Raw genomic sequence first — 17,598 nt, 5'->3', positions numbered from 1 at the left:
TATATTTGCAATTCCAAGTGACGTCGATCTTTCTTTAAGGAGTTAAATGCCTTTTTTGTGACGCGTCACTTTTTATAGAGTACTTAATCTTCGTCAACAAACTCGATCGTATACGATGGCAAACAACTGGAAATCGAGGAACTAATGTAGTTTTTGCGCAAAATCACCGAACGTATCGAACGTGAAATTTTTGACGCGTGGGAAAATATATTCTATACGATCAAGAATCCGTTTTCTCTCCGAATTGTTCCGGTCTCTTCGATTCGCGTTTTATACTCGAAGAAAAGAAAAGACAGATTACGAAAATATTCGTGAAACACAGAAAACGGAAACGCTTGCGTTTCTCATCTTTAAAGATCAACTTCGGATCGGGAAAGCATGTTTATTCGCTTTTTTTATTCGAACGAATAAAAAACCTTGCAATTAAGACGGAAGAAACAGCGATGTGATATTAGCATCGATCGCGAAAAGATAATACAGTACGATCTATCGTTCGCAAATAGACACCCTGTTCGATACAAAAGTTTGGCACGCTCTTCGTTTAATGAAATGTCATCGTTAAAGGAAATTCGCGAATAACAAAATTCGCAAACCGCAAAGTCACGGCACGGCGGTAGCATATTATTCTTCGAACGCGAGTCATTTAATTCGAACGTAAAATAACGAAAATGCTTTCCAACGAGAGCGAAGCATTTACTTTCCAAAACAAAAGAATCTTCTAATCCCACTCACCGCGAGCCATTTCTCTCGCTTACGCGGCTATTGACCTCTCGCGATGATTAATTAGATCCTCGTTTAATTAATTCAGCTCTTCCGAATACGTTTCATCGGCCAAGAGCCGTTTCGTACGTCGTGTAAAACAATTTTCTAGATTCCTTCGCCGTTGCTATCTTTCCCTTCGATTCGACAGTAACAACGAGTAAAATACCAAGAATTAGAAATTATCGGATCGGTTCGCAAGTTAGTGAGAATTTTGGCGGGTCTGTTGCGACGACAACGCGTAATCTATAAAAATTATTTTACGAATTAATGGAATTCGCCCCCACTACAATCGGAATTTTTGCCCATCGTAAGAAAAAAGATTACGGTTGATTATGGTCGACTAAATCTAAAGATTAGAGAAATGCGAAGTAATATCCGTTATAACTAAAGGAATTACTTTATAGCCAATAGCACAGTGTAATGCCACAGTGATAAGGTAAAACGATACAGCAGTTAATATGTAAAATATGTAGTGCTTAAAAATGTAAATCAGAATGCACTTGCATCGTAAGCTACGTGACATCAATAGGCGGCTAATAATTATCGTCAAGGTGGCAATGTATCGTAGGTAAAAATAAATCTTATCGTCTTCCGTTTCATCTCTCGTTTCAGTTACAGATAAATAAATAACTAGAAAAACAAAAATAGTGCAAGAATAGTGCACCAATTCCCGAACGGCCAACGAACAGCATGGGCTTAGAGCTTTTTGGTTGTGCGCAGCTAGCGTTCCTGGGTTTTCTAGGCCCGTCTAGTTGCACCAAGTAACACAGCCTTGCGGTTTTACAACAACAACGATGATAATAATCATGGTAATAGCAAAAACTTGGATCGGCGATAACGGTAGAAGGAAAAAAGAAACGCGTCCTTGCGAAAAAGAGAATACGCAAGAAATTTTTCGACGAGTCGCCATGGAGAATAGGCCTCGTCGTCATCCGGCGGCGGTTTTCCCTCGATTTTCATTCTTGGTCGCGCGCGCAATCTTTGATAATGACGCCGGAGATAATTTACAGTAAGCCGTGCGCCGCCTTAAGCAGCCGCGCCGCGCCGCGCTAAAGACCTCGTTTCTGCCACCTAAAGGAGCGCGGTTATATCGCGACGAGGCTATCGGCCTCGTTCCATCGGTTCCCTTCTTGGACTCTAGCTTCGTTATCGCTCCCCGTGGATAGTAATTCCCAGTCGAGATCTTGGAAATCGATTTTTCGACCCGATTTTTCGGTTTAACGTTGCTTCGGCTACGTCTTCGTCGATTCGGATAGATCGACGGTAAATGGTTTTGGATTTGTTAGAAATTAAAATTGGCTTGCGTAATATCGCGTAAAAGATTGAAAAATAGACAACGGTTCGCGTAATCCGTATTCCAAAACAGCTACCGAAATTATTAGAAGCTCGACTTTCGATAGTTTACCGCTGACCGATGATTACTTTCTCATAACTTATCAAGGACAAATTGATAAAAAGTAGACTTTGATATCCAACGCATAAATAGCGTATGACCTAAGTGTGCTAACGCATACTAACGTGCGATATACTTCGCCTATGTCATTTGGTCTTCGATTAACAGATTTGAAAAAGGGTTTACGTAAATCCTTAAATTAGACGATCTATAAAAAAGAAAAAAAAAGATAGGTTTTGTCGGAACTTTTCTATAAATTCCACCAACTCCTATGATAACCGATTTGCACTCTCTCTCTCTCTCTCTCTCTCTCTTTCTCTCCCCTCTCTTCCTTCATTTCTGTTGAATTCTGTTATCTAAAGGAGCGTGGATACATCGCGGCGAGTTCATTACACGATTCAGGCTATCGCGGCGTATGGTCTGCCGATCGACCTTATTGAATTAGCGTTCGCCGATGGGTTTGCTTGGCGATTATCTGACGGGGCCTATCTCTATATACCTGTCGTTCGTTACGGTTGTCGCGCCGCTTTGCGATAATTACGAAAACAAAATCTGACTCAATTATACGAGCAGTCCGCACCAATAACTTCTTTCCTTTCCCTAATCTTTAACCCTAATCTAGAGATTAATTCTTCTTCGCAATTACTAGGAAGCTGAGACTAACTTTCGCTTGTTCGTCGCTTTTGTGACGTAAAAATTCGATTTAAATGACACGAAAAACTTGCATTGAGAATGATATCGGTATCGCTTACGAATTAGCGGATGTTTCGTATGTCGTACGTTGCGAAACTGAGAATATTCAAAGTTTAATTAAACATTACAAAACCTTGCTCTGTCTCTTAGAAACGCCATTAAGAAGGCTATTGCTACATGCAGGGTAGAATATTTAACTCGAAACGTGTTCGATGATTCCATTGGCCGATCGAAGAGGGTCTCGTCTCGATCATAACAGGCTGACGCAGGGGTTAGTTTGATCTGAGATAGGGCTGGAATCATGGGGCGTAACGGCGAAGGGTGAGCGCGACGAGGGGATGTTGAAAGTTCGCTTCTCCATTTTCGTGAACGCTTTTCCGTCGGCTTCCTTCCTTCTGCTCGTTCGATTTCGTGGTAGTCGATAATTAACGGACGCGTTGCGCGCTTTCGAATCGATGCGCGTTTCAATATGTACGATATTTCGACTTCTTAAATCAGTCGACTAGATTTTCTCAATATGCAGGCAAGCTAAAAAATCGTCGGCGAAGATTTTCAAAAAATTCGGCGCGTATATCGCTAGTATCGTCAATGACGAGACGTTAGCGTGGCGAGACGATCGCGATACGCAAAGGAAATCGGTGGCTGGTTAAATAACCGGTTTCCTAATTCGCTGCGCCGCCGTCCGAGTCGCGCTCGTGTCTAATTGCATACCATTTATGTCGCGCCGCCGTTCTAACACCTGTCTTACGAAAATCCATTAGTGGCGCGCATGCACGAGTCCGAATAGTCGGCTGACGTGCGAATTCGTAGCTTCGTGGTCGTAGCCGAATGACAGCCGCCGCCGCCGGCTTACCATACAATCCCTGCCCCCTTCTTGCGCTTCCATCACCATTTTCGCGTCTTGGGATCCTCTCGAGGACGAACGTCGTTTTTCGCGTGTCGGAAACGTCGCGGCTCGTTACACCGCCACGATGAAGCGTTGGTTTCTATATCGATTTCGTCGAGAGTCGTTTAAAAAACGTCGACGCGTTCCTGTTTTGTTTTTTCGAGCGTTTCCTTTTATTTCAGTTTTGGTTGGATACCTTGCAACGCATGTGTGAATCGCGATCGTGCATTCGTTTCTTTGGTTTTGCGACCAGTGCGTGATATGTGCTCGGCAAAGACACAGTTTTTCAATTATCTCAAGGTATTTTATCGTTTGGCGAAAGTATCGGTAGAACGGATCAGAATTTCATGTAAAAACCATCGTTCAGGGAAACTGAATATTTAAAAACCGGCGTGTTTCGATACCTATCGCGTGGGGACTAATTATTGAAGCAATATTTGCATACGTGCGAAACATATTTTCCTTGTCCTTTTATCACGAATACAACGTTTTAACCACGCCGTCTTTATTTCAGCAAACAGCCAAAGGATTAGTGATTCGAAATTTTCGATATTTCTTTCCGTGTACGTTTGTTAGCCTACGGTGCTTTCCAAAAAGTCGCGAGAAGAAGGAACGATATAATAGCGAAAGAAACTTTTACTGTTGCTAGGAAACACCGTTAACGGCCGCGGTACTCGCTACGACGATAGACGGAAACGTAGCCCGCGTTCACAAAGCTTTTCTTCGCACATCATCGAGGCTAATCCTAAGAGACACCAGTCCTTTGACAGTCTTCTCGAACGAGCTAAGGATTCTGACGTGGTGACAAGCTCTCGAAGCAGCCTAAGTTCATTAAAATGACATTTTTCCTTGAAAAATGAATACCACGTTTGTTAATTAAGAATTTCGAGTCCGCGAGGCCGAAATAGTGAGGTGAAATCGATTAGACGCTAAAGTATATGCGTCGAGGCGACAATTTAGAAACACGAAAAAAGATAAGAAGCTTCGGCCTAATTCAGGGCCGTGCGATGTTAACTTAACTGCTCTGTCCTTTCCGAGATATCTAAATACATTTCATGTATCGGAACCATACATTCTACAATTTTGAAAGCTGTTTCTGAAAATACGTGAGTTGTTATTCTTCGCGCAATGCGCATATTTTGAATAGAATATTAATTCGCAAATCACACCGCACTTTATGCGATAATCTTGAATTATTTTGATACAATCAGCAGACGGCAGATATTCTTTTAATTTTTAGTCTAAAAAAAGGCTGCAAGGTCGATTTAATATTAATATAATTTGTTAGTATTAATGCAACTCTGTTTTAATATTAATCTTTTTGCCACGTTCACCCGTTTGTTGCCCGTTGTACGAAACACATGGTGTCGCGAGTCTACGCTTTGCCGTAAAGGGTAGCAGGAGCGAATGGAAGAAAATAATTGGACGAAAAAATGTCAGTCGACTTGAACGAAAATTGTCAACTAATAACGGAAAATGTAGACTGTAGTCGAGCTTAGTGGACGAATAAGCGGATCGATACGATTTTGTTTTGCAAAGTTACAGCCGGTTCGAAAAAGCTGGAGCTGGAATCTCGTAATGATCCACGTGGTTGGTGAAATCTACGCCGATACCGATCTTTCCAATCGGCGGTCGTGTAAGCCTGTGGTCGAAAAGCTAATTTTAGGCGAAAAAAGTTTTTCTCTCGAGAGAAAGAGAAAGGCATTGCGGCAACGTGAACAGGCGAAACCAATTTCTGTAGGTGAATTTCAGTAGCGCGTATTACCGTGGCCGCTACGCCGCTAGGTTTCCACCTACTTGGTCGGCAGTCCATTAGCGGGCCGGCCTCGTTAAAACGTTTCCGCCGCTTAATCGTGCATAGCTAATTCCACTTGTCACACGTGCCGGTATTCTTTTTCTTTTGCAGGCAAGATTCCTAGACGAGGACAACCGGGTCGATTTTCCCGCGGGCAACATCCCGGAAGCGACGACAACGACTGGACCGTCGCCAGTGGACATCGTGGACGTCGATATACAACAGCCAGCACACGACCACCCCCTGTCGCTCGCTCGGCCTCGTGTATCGTCTCTCTGTGTACGTGGCTGCTGTCTGTGTCTCCGTCCGTCTGTCGGCGCGTGTACCCGCGTACGAACGATAATGCTGGCGGCTGACGGTTTCGGTGATCGACGACGACGCGGCCGGTGAACTAGTGACAGTGTGAAATCGATCGTGAGCAGGGAAACCGGCTAGCGGTCGCACTAAATATACCCGGGAATAATGGCCAGCGCGACAATGGGACTCCGTCGCAGAGTGCCGGTGAACAATTCGCCGACCCCGTCGGGCCAATCCTCGTCCACCGGCTCGTCCAGCAAGCGTTCTAGATCCGAGAACAACAACAGCCCGTCCCATGGTAATCTCAACTCTATGCCACGGGACGAGCCACCGACCAAGAAGTCACGTGGCACGTCGACCAACGCGACCAAGGGCTCGTCGTCCTCGTCGCCGGAAACCAGTCCCTCGTCCAAGAGTCGAGGTGGTTCCGTGTCGAGGTCCAACGCCCAAACCAAGACATCCTCGGCATCCGTGTCCACGTCAGACGCGGTGTCCAACAACAGCGTGTTGTCCAATAGCTGGCAGACCTCGTCGAACATGTCCGATGTGTCGACGTACGCATCGGTAGCCGGATTGAGTATGGCCGCGAGTCCAACCGCTGGCCTGTGCGCCGGTGGTCTCAGCATGCCCACTCCGATCCCGTACATGTCGTCGTCGATGGCGACGTTCGTCGGAAATGCCACCAACCTAGGCAAGAGCTCGTCCGTGTCGTACCTGGACATTTCCAACATGACCGGTGGCTCTTTGAGCACGTCCGCTGGCTTGAACAGCGGCTACGTCGGCAACGGGAACGCTGGCAACGCGATGGACTCGAAGAACGGCGTACCCATGCCGTTCCCTGGAATGTCGGCTGGCGTGAACGGCGCTGGTTACGGGATGCAAAAGGGTCAACCAGAGAACGCCGGTCTACCCAAGAAATTCCAAAACGACGGAATGTTCAACGCGTATCAACCGTGGGTGATCAAAACGTACGGAGATTTGGCGAAAACTAAGACTATCACGATCAAAAAGTACGCTCGTATATTGCGAACGCTGAGAGGTGAGGAAGTGAACAGTGCGGAGAACAGTAAGTTCCGGTTCTGGGTGAAGAGCAAGGGCTTCCACATCGGCCAGCCGGAAGGATACGACGCGAAACCGGCGGACAGGATTATCGGCCGTCACGCGGTGACGAGTCCCGGATTGGATCCTCCGCTGTACGTGCCCACACAGCTGCCGCACAACAAGGTGAGTCAGTCCGTCTCTTCTATGGATTATCGTGTTCCTCGTGGATCTCGCCGTGCTTCCGGCTATAGGCTGCAGCTCTGTGGCCAGCTGTACGAATCGTTCCGGGGAATCGCGTGCACTCAACGAAGTTTCGACGTTTCAGGATAATCGTTTATTTGTTCTAACGGATAGATGTAACAGGACGCGAAGATAACGGTCTACCTCGGTTTCAGCGGTTCCGTAGGATGCTTCGATAACGTAGAGAAAGCATATTTGTTCGTTCGTAGACGTCGAGACGTTAAATTTTTCCGAAATCAGATAAAACTGGAAGGGATCGATCCGAAAGAAAGAAAACACCTGGAAAACGAAGCGAAACGAGTTACTCCAAAATCACAAGTCGTATGGTCGGTACCCAAGGGTTTTCGAAGCGAGCCACGCTAAAAATACTTCGTATTGAGTTCGCACATTTGTCCGACGCCGGACTGAATATACTCTGACCACGTATAAACACACTTCAGTCTGCTTCGGTTCGGTTTCGCTTATAGTCATCGTTTTTAAACTTCGCTTCGTGAGAACCTTAGGCAAACGCGTTACGATCACGCGTCGCTCCTTTCCTCGCCGTCTGTGAACTTCGATCGATTTCTAAAACTATAGTTGCGGACATTTCGCGCGACTAAACTCAACGCATCGCGTTGCGTCACGTTTTCTCCGATTCGTTGTCGCTTAGATCATTCGTCGTTACGTTTCTCGTCGCTGCGTTCGAATTCGCTAAGAAGAAACGCGTAAGACGAAACTCGTGCGTACCAGTCGCATTAAAAATGTAATCAACGAGAAATAGACGCTGGTAGAAAATCAACGACAAAAAGCTGGAGCGCGTTTCTAACCAGGCAGATAATACGTATCATCATGCACGAAAACTCGCCATAAAACCAGCATCCCCGGAAGCTGTCGCGCTTAAACGCCTCCGAGTGAGTGCGCGCGCGAGCGTAGACCGCAGACGATTTCTCGGTGGATTCGCGCGGCGGTCCAGCGAGGTTACGGGTCGAGAGAATTTATCTAGCGGGCAAGTGGAAAAACCGCGAGAAATCTCGGGCACGGTTGCCAGGAAAATGGATCGCGAGCACGCTCTTATACAACGCGAACGGGGCAAGGGTGAGCGAAAGAAAGAACAGAGCGGCGAGGGAGAAAGGGGAGAGGAGGTGGTCGGATAAGGTGGCTGCCTAATTACGTCTAATTACACGGACGTGCATAGGCAGCCGCGGTGGCTGCCGGCGCGGCGTATTCGCCGTTCGACCGGCCAAAGAAATCTCGAACAACTATGCGGTTCTCGATCTATGTGGTTCCTCCGATGCCCGATCGATTTTTAACCGTTCGAGTGCACACGGCTCGTCAGAGAGATCTGATCGAGAAATATCAAACGGTAGGATCGTGTTTTCCTATTTATAGAAGCGTCTTGGCAAAAATGCACGTAGTTTTTAACACTGGAACTGTCGCATGGCTAAAAATATATAGAGCGTCTGCAAAAAATATTGGCATACTTTGATAAAAAAAAAACGCTTCATTGGAAAACAAAGGAATGTGGCGATACATTTTGTAGCCGCAACAGCTTTTGTGCTCTTGAAAAAAGAAATATTCCGAGTTACTAGGAGAAGCGCACAACCGATATTTTCCCAGCGCTGGTCGTGTGCATTCTTCGAAGATCAAAAATTCCGCGAGTTCCATTTTCCTTCGGTTTTTGTCGCATTTTTGTCGACTGGCCGGTGGCCCAGATCTCTCTTTTGCGGCTCGATCCAGCTCGCGGCAGTTCCCAACGTAACGCGCGCCACGGCCTTCGATCTCGGCCGCGTAATGGCCTGTCCATTTCTCACGGCGGGATCTGGCGCGGCGGTTCTCTTCTTCGCCGGCTGCCGTCTCGCAAGTGGAACGCGCGCCACGGTGCATCTCCAACTCTTGATACGCGTTCGCCGCAAAAAATTTCAGTCACGGGCTGCCGTGATAAATAACCGATAATAAGTTGTCTGGCGGAACGGCGAGGGGAACGCGTATGGTAATCCCAGGTCCGCGGAACGGATCGATCTTCCGGCAAGATGATCGCGCGCGCGGCCCAACGACCGCCGCGCCGTCGTTATCATCCCACCACGATTGCAATCGATTCCTCAGGCTTTCTTCCACTCACCGAGACCGTTTCTTGTTATCGAGACTCGTCTCGATCGTTCTCTTGCGAATAGTTCCGTGTCGTCTTTCGTCCATGTATGTACGTGTACATTTTCTCCGGAGACTTTGGTTCTCCGGTTTTTTCGGGCGTGAGTTTCTTTTCCAAGATTCTTGGCGCCACACGTGGGCGAGAATCGCGGTGACGCGTAACGTTACGTATTAGCGTCGTACGCTGTTTCTCGTAAAATGGTGTTTCGCGTTTGTTAGCGTAAAAGTTCGAGATATTTTTTAAAGTTACGGAGAACGGTATTTGCTCGATATCCATGAGCGATGTTTTCCAATCTCGAAGACGCAGTCCCTATGACGTGAAAAAAGAAACGCTCGAGTTCGAGTTTCCACGCCATCCGATTACGAAGCAGCGAACGACGGGCATCGTCGCGAACATCCGGCATTTTATACCGTTCGGCTAGCATTATCTAACAAAAGAAAGCGCATAGACATCGACAGACGCAACCGATCGGAGTTAGAAAAATTTAGTCGAAGTACATAACTCGACTGTTGAGAACGTGCGGAAAAATTTGCGGGGAGGTATTTAAAGTAAAATAAAGTAACAGGTTCGCGCCGTTAAAGCGGACCTTAAATCGCTCGAATCGAGGTAATTTGACTAGCGCGAGACTCGATGGAACTGAAAAAAAAAAGAACAAAAGCGAAACACTATCCAACAGCGTTATCAAACGCAGTCATCGAACCAATTAACTAGTTCGAATGAACTCGTCTTACCCGCTAGAAGCGTTATCCAACGCGAAATGAACTCGATGAACCGGTTAAAAGGATGTAGTATATCTCGGAACCCAAAAGTTTCACCCGCCATACGACATCGACTCATGGTCGCCGCGAGCGGCGAGAGGCAAACGAGCGAACGAACGCGCGTTTTCCCGAGGCTTTGGGTCTCGAGGCGCGCGCGGGCGCGTTTTCAGGCGACGACGGAGCAAGAACGAGCGAGCAAAAGAGAGAGAGAGAGAGAGAGAGAGAGAGGTAGGGAGAGAGCGAGAACACGACGGCAGAAAGGCAGAGCGCGGCTCGGAGCTATCATTAACGACGCCGCGACGCTTCGCAGCCCAGGAAGCTCTCTCGGATTTACGCCTCTGACGTTCGTGGCGGCGTAAGCGTGGGATTCCAGGCGCGGAAGTAACGAGAGGGAGAGAGAAAGAGAGGGAGGAGCGAGAAGAAGAGCGAGGCAACGGAGGCGGTAGCGACGGTGGCAGAGAGAAGGAGAGAGAGAGAGAGAGAGAGAGAGAGAGATTGGCCCCGCTTCCCACGGAAGGAAGAGAAGCAGAGCAGGCGCATAAAGTTGCCCGGTTCTCTCGTTCATCCGATCCGGATTCAGTTCCGCGTGCTAGTCGCGTCGGAGATCGATCAGTGGAGAGGCGTCTCTCTTCCATTCGATTCACGATGCTCTAGCTCTTCGAATCTTCCCCAACGACCAAGATCTTAGTACGCTCGAGGCCGACGATCGTGACACGTATGTATATGCGTTCTGTCTGGCCAAACAAACGCCACGTGCGAATCTGAAATTGATATCAGTCGGCATTCGAAGCACTTTTTACGCTAGAAATATGAAATGTCAGAGATAAACGGGAAATTTCCCAATCTACGGAAACACTGCCCGGTTTATTATTTCTTCTTTTTAATTTTTCCGTTTCGTTTGGCAAAATTATCATCCATGTAGAATAAATGCTCGGATATTTCTTTCGTAATTAACAAGTTCGTTACGAATCGAATTTCTACTGTCCTTAGATCGTTACGAATATTTTCAAGATACGTATATTCGTAATCGCGAAGAAACTCGATAAGATACGCGTTTTTCGAAAAACGAAAGAAAATTGACAGTCGATAGAGTCGTCCTAACGATCTCCTCTCGGACGGCGCACACCTCTCCTTCTCGTTCCTTTTTCTACACGATTTCTAGTCGCCGATCTTTTTACATTTTCCCCTTGTTCGTTTTCTATATTTCGATTCCCTCCTTTTCTATCCTTCTCTCTTATTTTCGTCTCGTTTTCCTTTATTTCTCCTCTAGTTGCGCACGATGTGTGCTCACGGCGCGTAACGACGCCGTTCGAACGCGCCACCCGTAAAATATTTCTTCGTCGCGATAGTCATTTTTCACGGTTGACCGTCGTCGAGGGCCGCGAGATAACAGCGGCTCACCTCTCCGGTATCTGTTCTCTCCCGGCTACGGCGCGCGCTCCTCGTTCTCTCTCTCGTTGGGTGGCAGAAGAGTAGGTCTGGCCGGCTAGTCATTAGTCACTTTCCGAAGCAGAGGCACAGACAGGCTGCGCCGGTATCCGTTCGCCGCCTTTCTTTCTCTTTCGCTCGCTCGCGCCTCGCCTCTGTCGCCTCTCTTCGTTTCTCTGTCCGCACCGCTGCCTTCGCACGACGGCGAGCTCTCTTCTGCGTTTCTCTTTCTCTCAGCGACGCCGTGCCGTGCCGTTCCTTCTCTCAGTCGCGCGCTTTGCCGCGTCTCTATACCGGCCACCCTCAGCGATGGTTTCGAGACGCACCAGGATCGACGGCAACCAGTCGAATTCGAGCAACTTCTCAGACGTCACTGGATTTTAGCGATCCCGTGTGATCCTATGCGATCCAATGATTCTATGATTTTAGCGATGATCTTTTGGATGATAATTTCGCAAATAGCAGCCACCCACGTCTCGACGTATGTATTCTCGACTGTATGTAAAGAGACTGGTTATTGTACTTTCATATCATGGCTGAAATTTTCGATAGGACAATTAAGTCGAGGTACGTTTGCTTATTTCGCATTTGCTGATGCCAGCGTGCGATATATTCAAGTTTTTATCGTAGTTGGCTACCGTCATATTGGAGAAAAGTCCTGACGATGTTCCAAAAGAACGCAACTTACGTATGAAATTTCAAATGTAGCAATTCGGATAGCAATGGTCCATAAACACAAGTACAAATATCGAATTACAGGCGAACGAAACAGTAAAATTTGTATAACGTTGACGTAAAGAGAGAGAAAATAAAAATCCGTGATACTCGTACATCTCGAGCGATAGTCAGCAAGTCGATGAAATAGCGTTTTAGAACGCTTACGACAAAAGTATTTAAAATACAAAAAAGAAGAATAAAGTGAAGCAGGAAGAACGCTATTCGTTCGATTATCGCAATTTTCCTAACCCGACAGACGCTAGATCCCACCGCCAAAAATCCCTGAAACCAACGGTAACACCAACCTCGCTGCAAAAAGTTGCTGAGCGAAAAAAGGGAAAACAAGAAAAAGCCAACATTTCACCCAGCAGCGCTATCAACAAACCCGGATCACCAATTAATCCTTTCCACCCCAACTGCTGCAGCAGCGTCGCGGCAATTTCCCCGCGGAGATATCATCGTGGCGTATTCGCGCTGGAAATTGTTCGAGAGCTCGTGTCTCGAGCGCCCATCGCTAACCACCCAGCCACCCACCCATCCAAGCCATCCACCCTGCCCGCCTCGTTCGTTCGTTCGTTCGTTCGTTGGTTCGTTCGTTCGTTCGTTCGTTCGTCCGTTCGTCGTCCCCTCGAGCCGGCGGCGGCGGCGGCGGCGGCGGCGGCGGCGGCGGCGGCGGCGGCGGCGGCGTCGGCTGCGACTCGAAGCAGTAAGTCTCCCTTCTCGGTTCCGCCGCCTGTGGCTTCGGTCCGTTCTCCGGTCCCCGCGTCACCCTCGCCGCCCCTATATCGGTCGCTCCCTCGAGTCACGGAGAAATTCTGCCGACGCTCTCTTGCCTCCTCTGCCGGTGCTAAGCCTCTCGCGCGCGTCTATCTTGATTGAGAGCGAGGAACGACGCTGGCGGAGCGCGCGGCGGCGGCACAGCCTGTGCCCTGTGCCAGAGAACGACGATGAAGCGGCGGCTGTGGAGAGCCGCGGAGAAGCGAAGTACGGGGAAAGGGAAGCTGCGAGAGTAGGGTGAGTGGAAGCGCACGGCAGGAGGGGAAAGGTGGCAGACGCGATGGAGAGGAGGAGCGCGGGGCGAGCGGTCGGAGAACGTTCTCTCCGAGACCCGTGATCCGGAGCGAGAGAGCGTTTATCGTGCCTTCCGTGAACACGACCGACACCGAGGGACGTGGCGGGAGGGGCGGGTTGTCATTGATCGTCCCGACTGTGGCTCACGAGCCGCTAAAGGTCCCGTACAAGTACGGGCCCGTGAGCGTGCGGCGGCAGCGGCCGTCTCTCTCGTCCGCGTGTGGGCGTGCGTGTACGTGACGATCGCGCTCGACGCGGTTCTGCGTAGCCTGCTGCCGCGTGTATACACATACTACACACGGTGCACGTTACACACGTGTGCCAACGACGACCGGCTCTCTCTGTCCGCCGCCGTTCTGGTGAGCACGCACGCACGCACGCATGCGTTTCACCGACTACACGGAGCGGCGCGCCGTCGAAAAGGCACGCTCGGTTGCGCGCCGGAACGATCGCGGCCGAAAAAACGCGACGACTGGCCCCGAGCTACGGAGAAGGACGCGCGTTCCCCTGCTTGCCTCTTCGTGTCCGTTTTTTCCCTGGAAATTGCCGGAATGGTTACCGCGCGGGGTGAAACGGCCAGGATCGTTGCGAAAGAGACGATGTGGGCTTTTTTCACGACCGCTTTTTTTTTGCCTTGTTTTTTTTCGAATCGTCCTTTTTTCTATTGCTTTTGAAAGTACAAACAGGAATGTAGGTTTTGAGAGAGCGATAGATAAAAGGGTTGAGGGATGTGGGTTTAGAACTATTGGGGTGGATTCGATCGGCACAAGGCCTCGGGGAATCGTGTTTCCCAAAAGTTCAGCTAGAACGGACAGATATGAAAGCTGAAAAAAAAATTGAAATTTAAATTTAGAAGAGTTCTAGCGAGCAAGTTTCAGCGCGTAAGACGATACTTTCGAAGAATATTCTCTCCCTCGATGAGAAACGTTTTATTTAGCGTCCGATATCCCTACGATGTTTAAATAGTTCCAATGAGAAATTAATACTTTCTAGGAATCGAGAGTTATCGACGTTGGAAATATTCGAAGCTGGAAACTTGAATCGAAGGGTGACGTTTAACGGGGTTAATTTGGTCGAAAGGGCGGCGTTGGAAAGCGATTACTCTCGCGTGTGCTGGGCTTGCACGCTTTTCGTCGCCGCGGCCTTCTCTCATTGTATGTACGTGCACGTGTGTGCGCGAGTGTGTATGTCGCTCGGAAAAGATTGCGGCCGGCTGGCTGGTGCTTCAATAGAAAGCGGTCGATCCGACACCGCAATCGCGGCATCTGTTACCGTGACGATCGACCGACGATTTTCGCTTCTCCTTTTTTATCCGGCGAGCTAGCTAATCGTCGGGACGTCGTTTGCTTTCCCGATGGAACGGTACGCTGTTTGCACAGTGGAAAACTTGTGCGCCTCGTTTTTTTTTTCTCCGAAGCTCTTTGTCCAGACCAACAGGGGAAAAATGACTTAATGATTCTCGTTCCAGCGAAAGCTTTGGTCATCCTTGCGAATATTCTTTTGCTTCTAATTGGATTTTTAGTTTCTATCTATGAATGATTTATCTGGCGCATTCTTATACGTCGGAAACGAACCTGTACGCAATTTTAAAGCGATGTCGCAAAGAAATATACTGCAACGCCGTTATCAGCGGTTTTCGAATTTGAATCTTTTTACGGTCGTACGTTTTTAGTAGAAAAATCGTAGGCTTTACGTTATTTAGGAGAAAGAGAAATAGATAGTTTCCTTTAATATTCTTCGGTTTTATCAGTACCATAACTTCCAACTTGCGCAAGATATACATATATCGGAAAGTATTGATCTCAATTTTTAATCTATCGAAGTCCAACGATTAATTTCACGTATTTTATTTTCATTTCTCCGATATCTCCGAAGCGTTGCGAAAGAAAAAGTTCTGTTTTTACACCTAGAAGGTATAGAATGTAAAAATAACTAGAAATTCGATATACGTTTTTCACGTTGAAATTCTTGAAAAATATTTGTGAAACAATCGTAAGTATTTTATTGCTCCTTTCGTAATGTTCCGAAAATCTGTAGCGCGTTCAATTATTTACCTTATATTTGTCCAAATTTTCGTTTGAATATGAAGCTTATGCCGTGTAAAGTTTGGGAGGGGAGGGGGAGGGGGGTGGGGTAGGAAATATTCTCGATAATTCAAAAAATTGAACGTAGAGCCCATTGGTTTATATCGACCGATGGAACGACGAAACATTCGGCGTAACTTTTCTCGACGATTCAAAAATCCACGACCTACCGATTTACGATTCGGAATGACCAAAATTCCTTAAAAATACATTTTTAAATTGCCGTTCTCCCGTACGTGCGCTCTGCTCGTAGCTAAAGTCAAGTACAAAGCAACTAAAACCTGGAAAAAGGAAATAATCGTAGGAACTTATTGCGATTTTGAGGGTAGAAACGCGCAGTTCCAATATCCCAGATATTTTTAGAACGTTTTCAAAGGGTTTCCGCAGCATGTTCCATCGACGCAAGGAGAGAACCAACGTCCTTGCTTCGCGTAGAGAAAAAGGGGAAACGGAGCAGAGCGGCTAACTGAACCGATAATTCCCCGCTACGATTTCAGAGGTTTGGCTCGGTTAACCGTAACCGTGGTTCTCCGAGGCCGCGCACCTCGACCCTCAGTCAATAAAACAGTTGACCTCCTCGAGGAGAGCAGAAAATAATGCGCCGCGGCTAGAAACCGCCGCCGTCGGTTGACTGGTGCACTTGGATTTTTTGGCAAGCAACCTGGACTCTGCTTCTCTTTCTCCTCCTCCTCTAATAGCTTTCTGGTCACTGCGAAAATCGTTCGTTCGATTCAGCCCTTTTATTCTTTGCCCCGTGCGTATGGATAGCCGACAGGGTTGAACGGTGGATTTTGTTTAAAAAATGATATCCAAACTGGTACCAGCAAACAGAAAGGGAGAGATGCGATGTTCGTTTGATTCAGAGGAGCGTACACTTTGTAAAAATGTTCTCTTTTCTAGAAAACTGTCTAGAAGTGGGAATGATTGGGAGTGGGATTGAAAATCGCCAACGAAAGCGTAACAAACACCTATTTAGGATGTAAATTTACAGGAGAATCAAAAATTCCGGAAACCTCTTTCCGCAAGGAGCATCGATCGCTCTTGGATTCGACGTAAGCCGAAGAGTACCGCGCGATAGATTAATTCCCCATCGATCGAGATACGAAAAGAAGCAATGAGAAAGGCTCCGTTGGTTCCCTATACTTTAGCCAAGGTAAAAAACAAAAATTCCACGAGGAAAAAACAGACGGATCCACGGGGCTTGTCCGGGCCACAGGCCACGCGGAGAGACCTCACGCGTTTCTCTTTAGTGCGTGACTCAGCGGAGCCGAAACACCGGAGCCACCCTCATTGTGTCCCCCACTCGTATGTGCAGTGGCTGTCCGGGGCCTGAATGCAACCAGGCGGCGAACCCTGCTGCTCTCTCGACACTAATACCAGCACGTGCGTGTACTTTCATTATCGGGGCAGGGTCGGTGATAATAATCGTGCGCCGTTGGCCCGCGGTGAGAGGGACGCAGACAGAGAAGAATAGAAAAGGAGAGGCCGAAAGGGGTGCGCGCGCTACGCCAGATCCGGAATACGGGATATATTAGGGCAAGGGGTTGGAAACCATTAGGGCCGGCGGGGGAGCGCCGATATTTTTTCCATCCCGCTCGTTCCGGTGTCGTCCTTTCGATTTCTCGTCCCAGACCCACCGGTCGTTCGAATTTTTTTTCTCCGTTTCTTTATGCAGGGTGCGTGCAGGGGCTCGACGATGTCGAAGAAGGTGGGTATATTTTGAAGGGTTAGGCTTGGGTCGGGGTTAGCGTGCGATATAGACGATCGTGAATTTTTGCTTGACGTTGAGCGTGCGGTAGAAGTTGGCGCAATTTGAATTCCTCGAATGCCTCGTGTATTACCGAATTTAATCGAACGACGAGAGAAATAGCGCGAAGATTTTTAACGACAGTATTTGATCATTCGCGATATTTAACTATTATGATATTTAATCGTCAAACAACTATTCGTAGACCGTTACGAACGAAACCAGTTCTAATAAAATGCGTTTCAATACTTGATACATTAATGAAAACCAATATTTGGTGTTTTAAACGTTAAAAATTACTATGCGAAGGCAATACACGATAATAGATCCTTTTCTCCTAATATACGGAACGTCTTCGATATAATTTATTATCAAAAACCTATAATTTAGAATATTTTTAAAATGTTCACGCTTGACATTGAGGAGCGAGCTGTAAAGTACACAGAACTGGGAAATTTGTATCGAAATCGTAGGAATCTTGACGATCGAACTATCAACTTTCGAGATTACGTTTCATTGAAAACGAAACAGGCTTTTCTCCTATCCGCCGTAAAGAGAAAA

General features: G+C 47.6%; 1 protein-coding gene across 10 annotated transcripts in view; it reads left to right on the top strand.

Moving 5' to 3' along the window:
- The window catches only part of LOC117160714 (uncharacterized), a 65,946-nt gene that overhangs the window by 7,595 nt on the left and 40,753 nt on the right, over nt 1–17,598 (top strand). For 6 of the 10 annotated variants that reach the window (XM_033341652.2, XM_033341672.2, XM_076623774.1 and 3 more), the window contains exon 2: nt 5,641–7,050. In XM_033341652.2, coding sequence (XP_033197543.1) covers nt 5,992–7,050 — 1,059 coding nt within the window. In that variant the 5' untranslated portion in view covers nt 5,641–5,991. The other 4 variants (XM_076623769.1, XM_076623768.1, XM_076623772.1 and 1 more) reach the window with 4 other exon arrangements.

The sequence above is a fragment of the Bombus vancouverensis genome, chromosome 13 (assembly GCF_051014615.1).
Source record: "Bombus vancouverensis nearcticus chromosome 13, iyBomVanc1_principal, whole genome shotgun sequence".
NCBI lineage: Eukaryota > Metazoa > Arthropoda > Insecta > Hymenoptera > Apidae > Bombus > Bombus vancouverensis.
The sequence above is the reverse complement of the archived record's forward strand: the minus strand, read 5'-3'. Positions and strand labels throughout refer to the sequence as shown.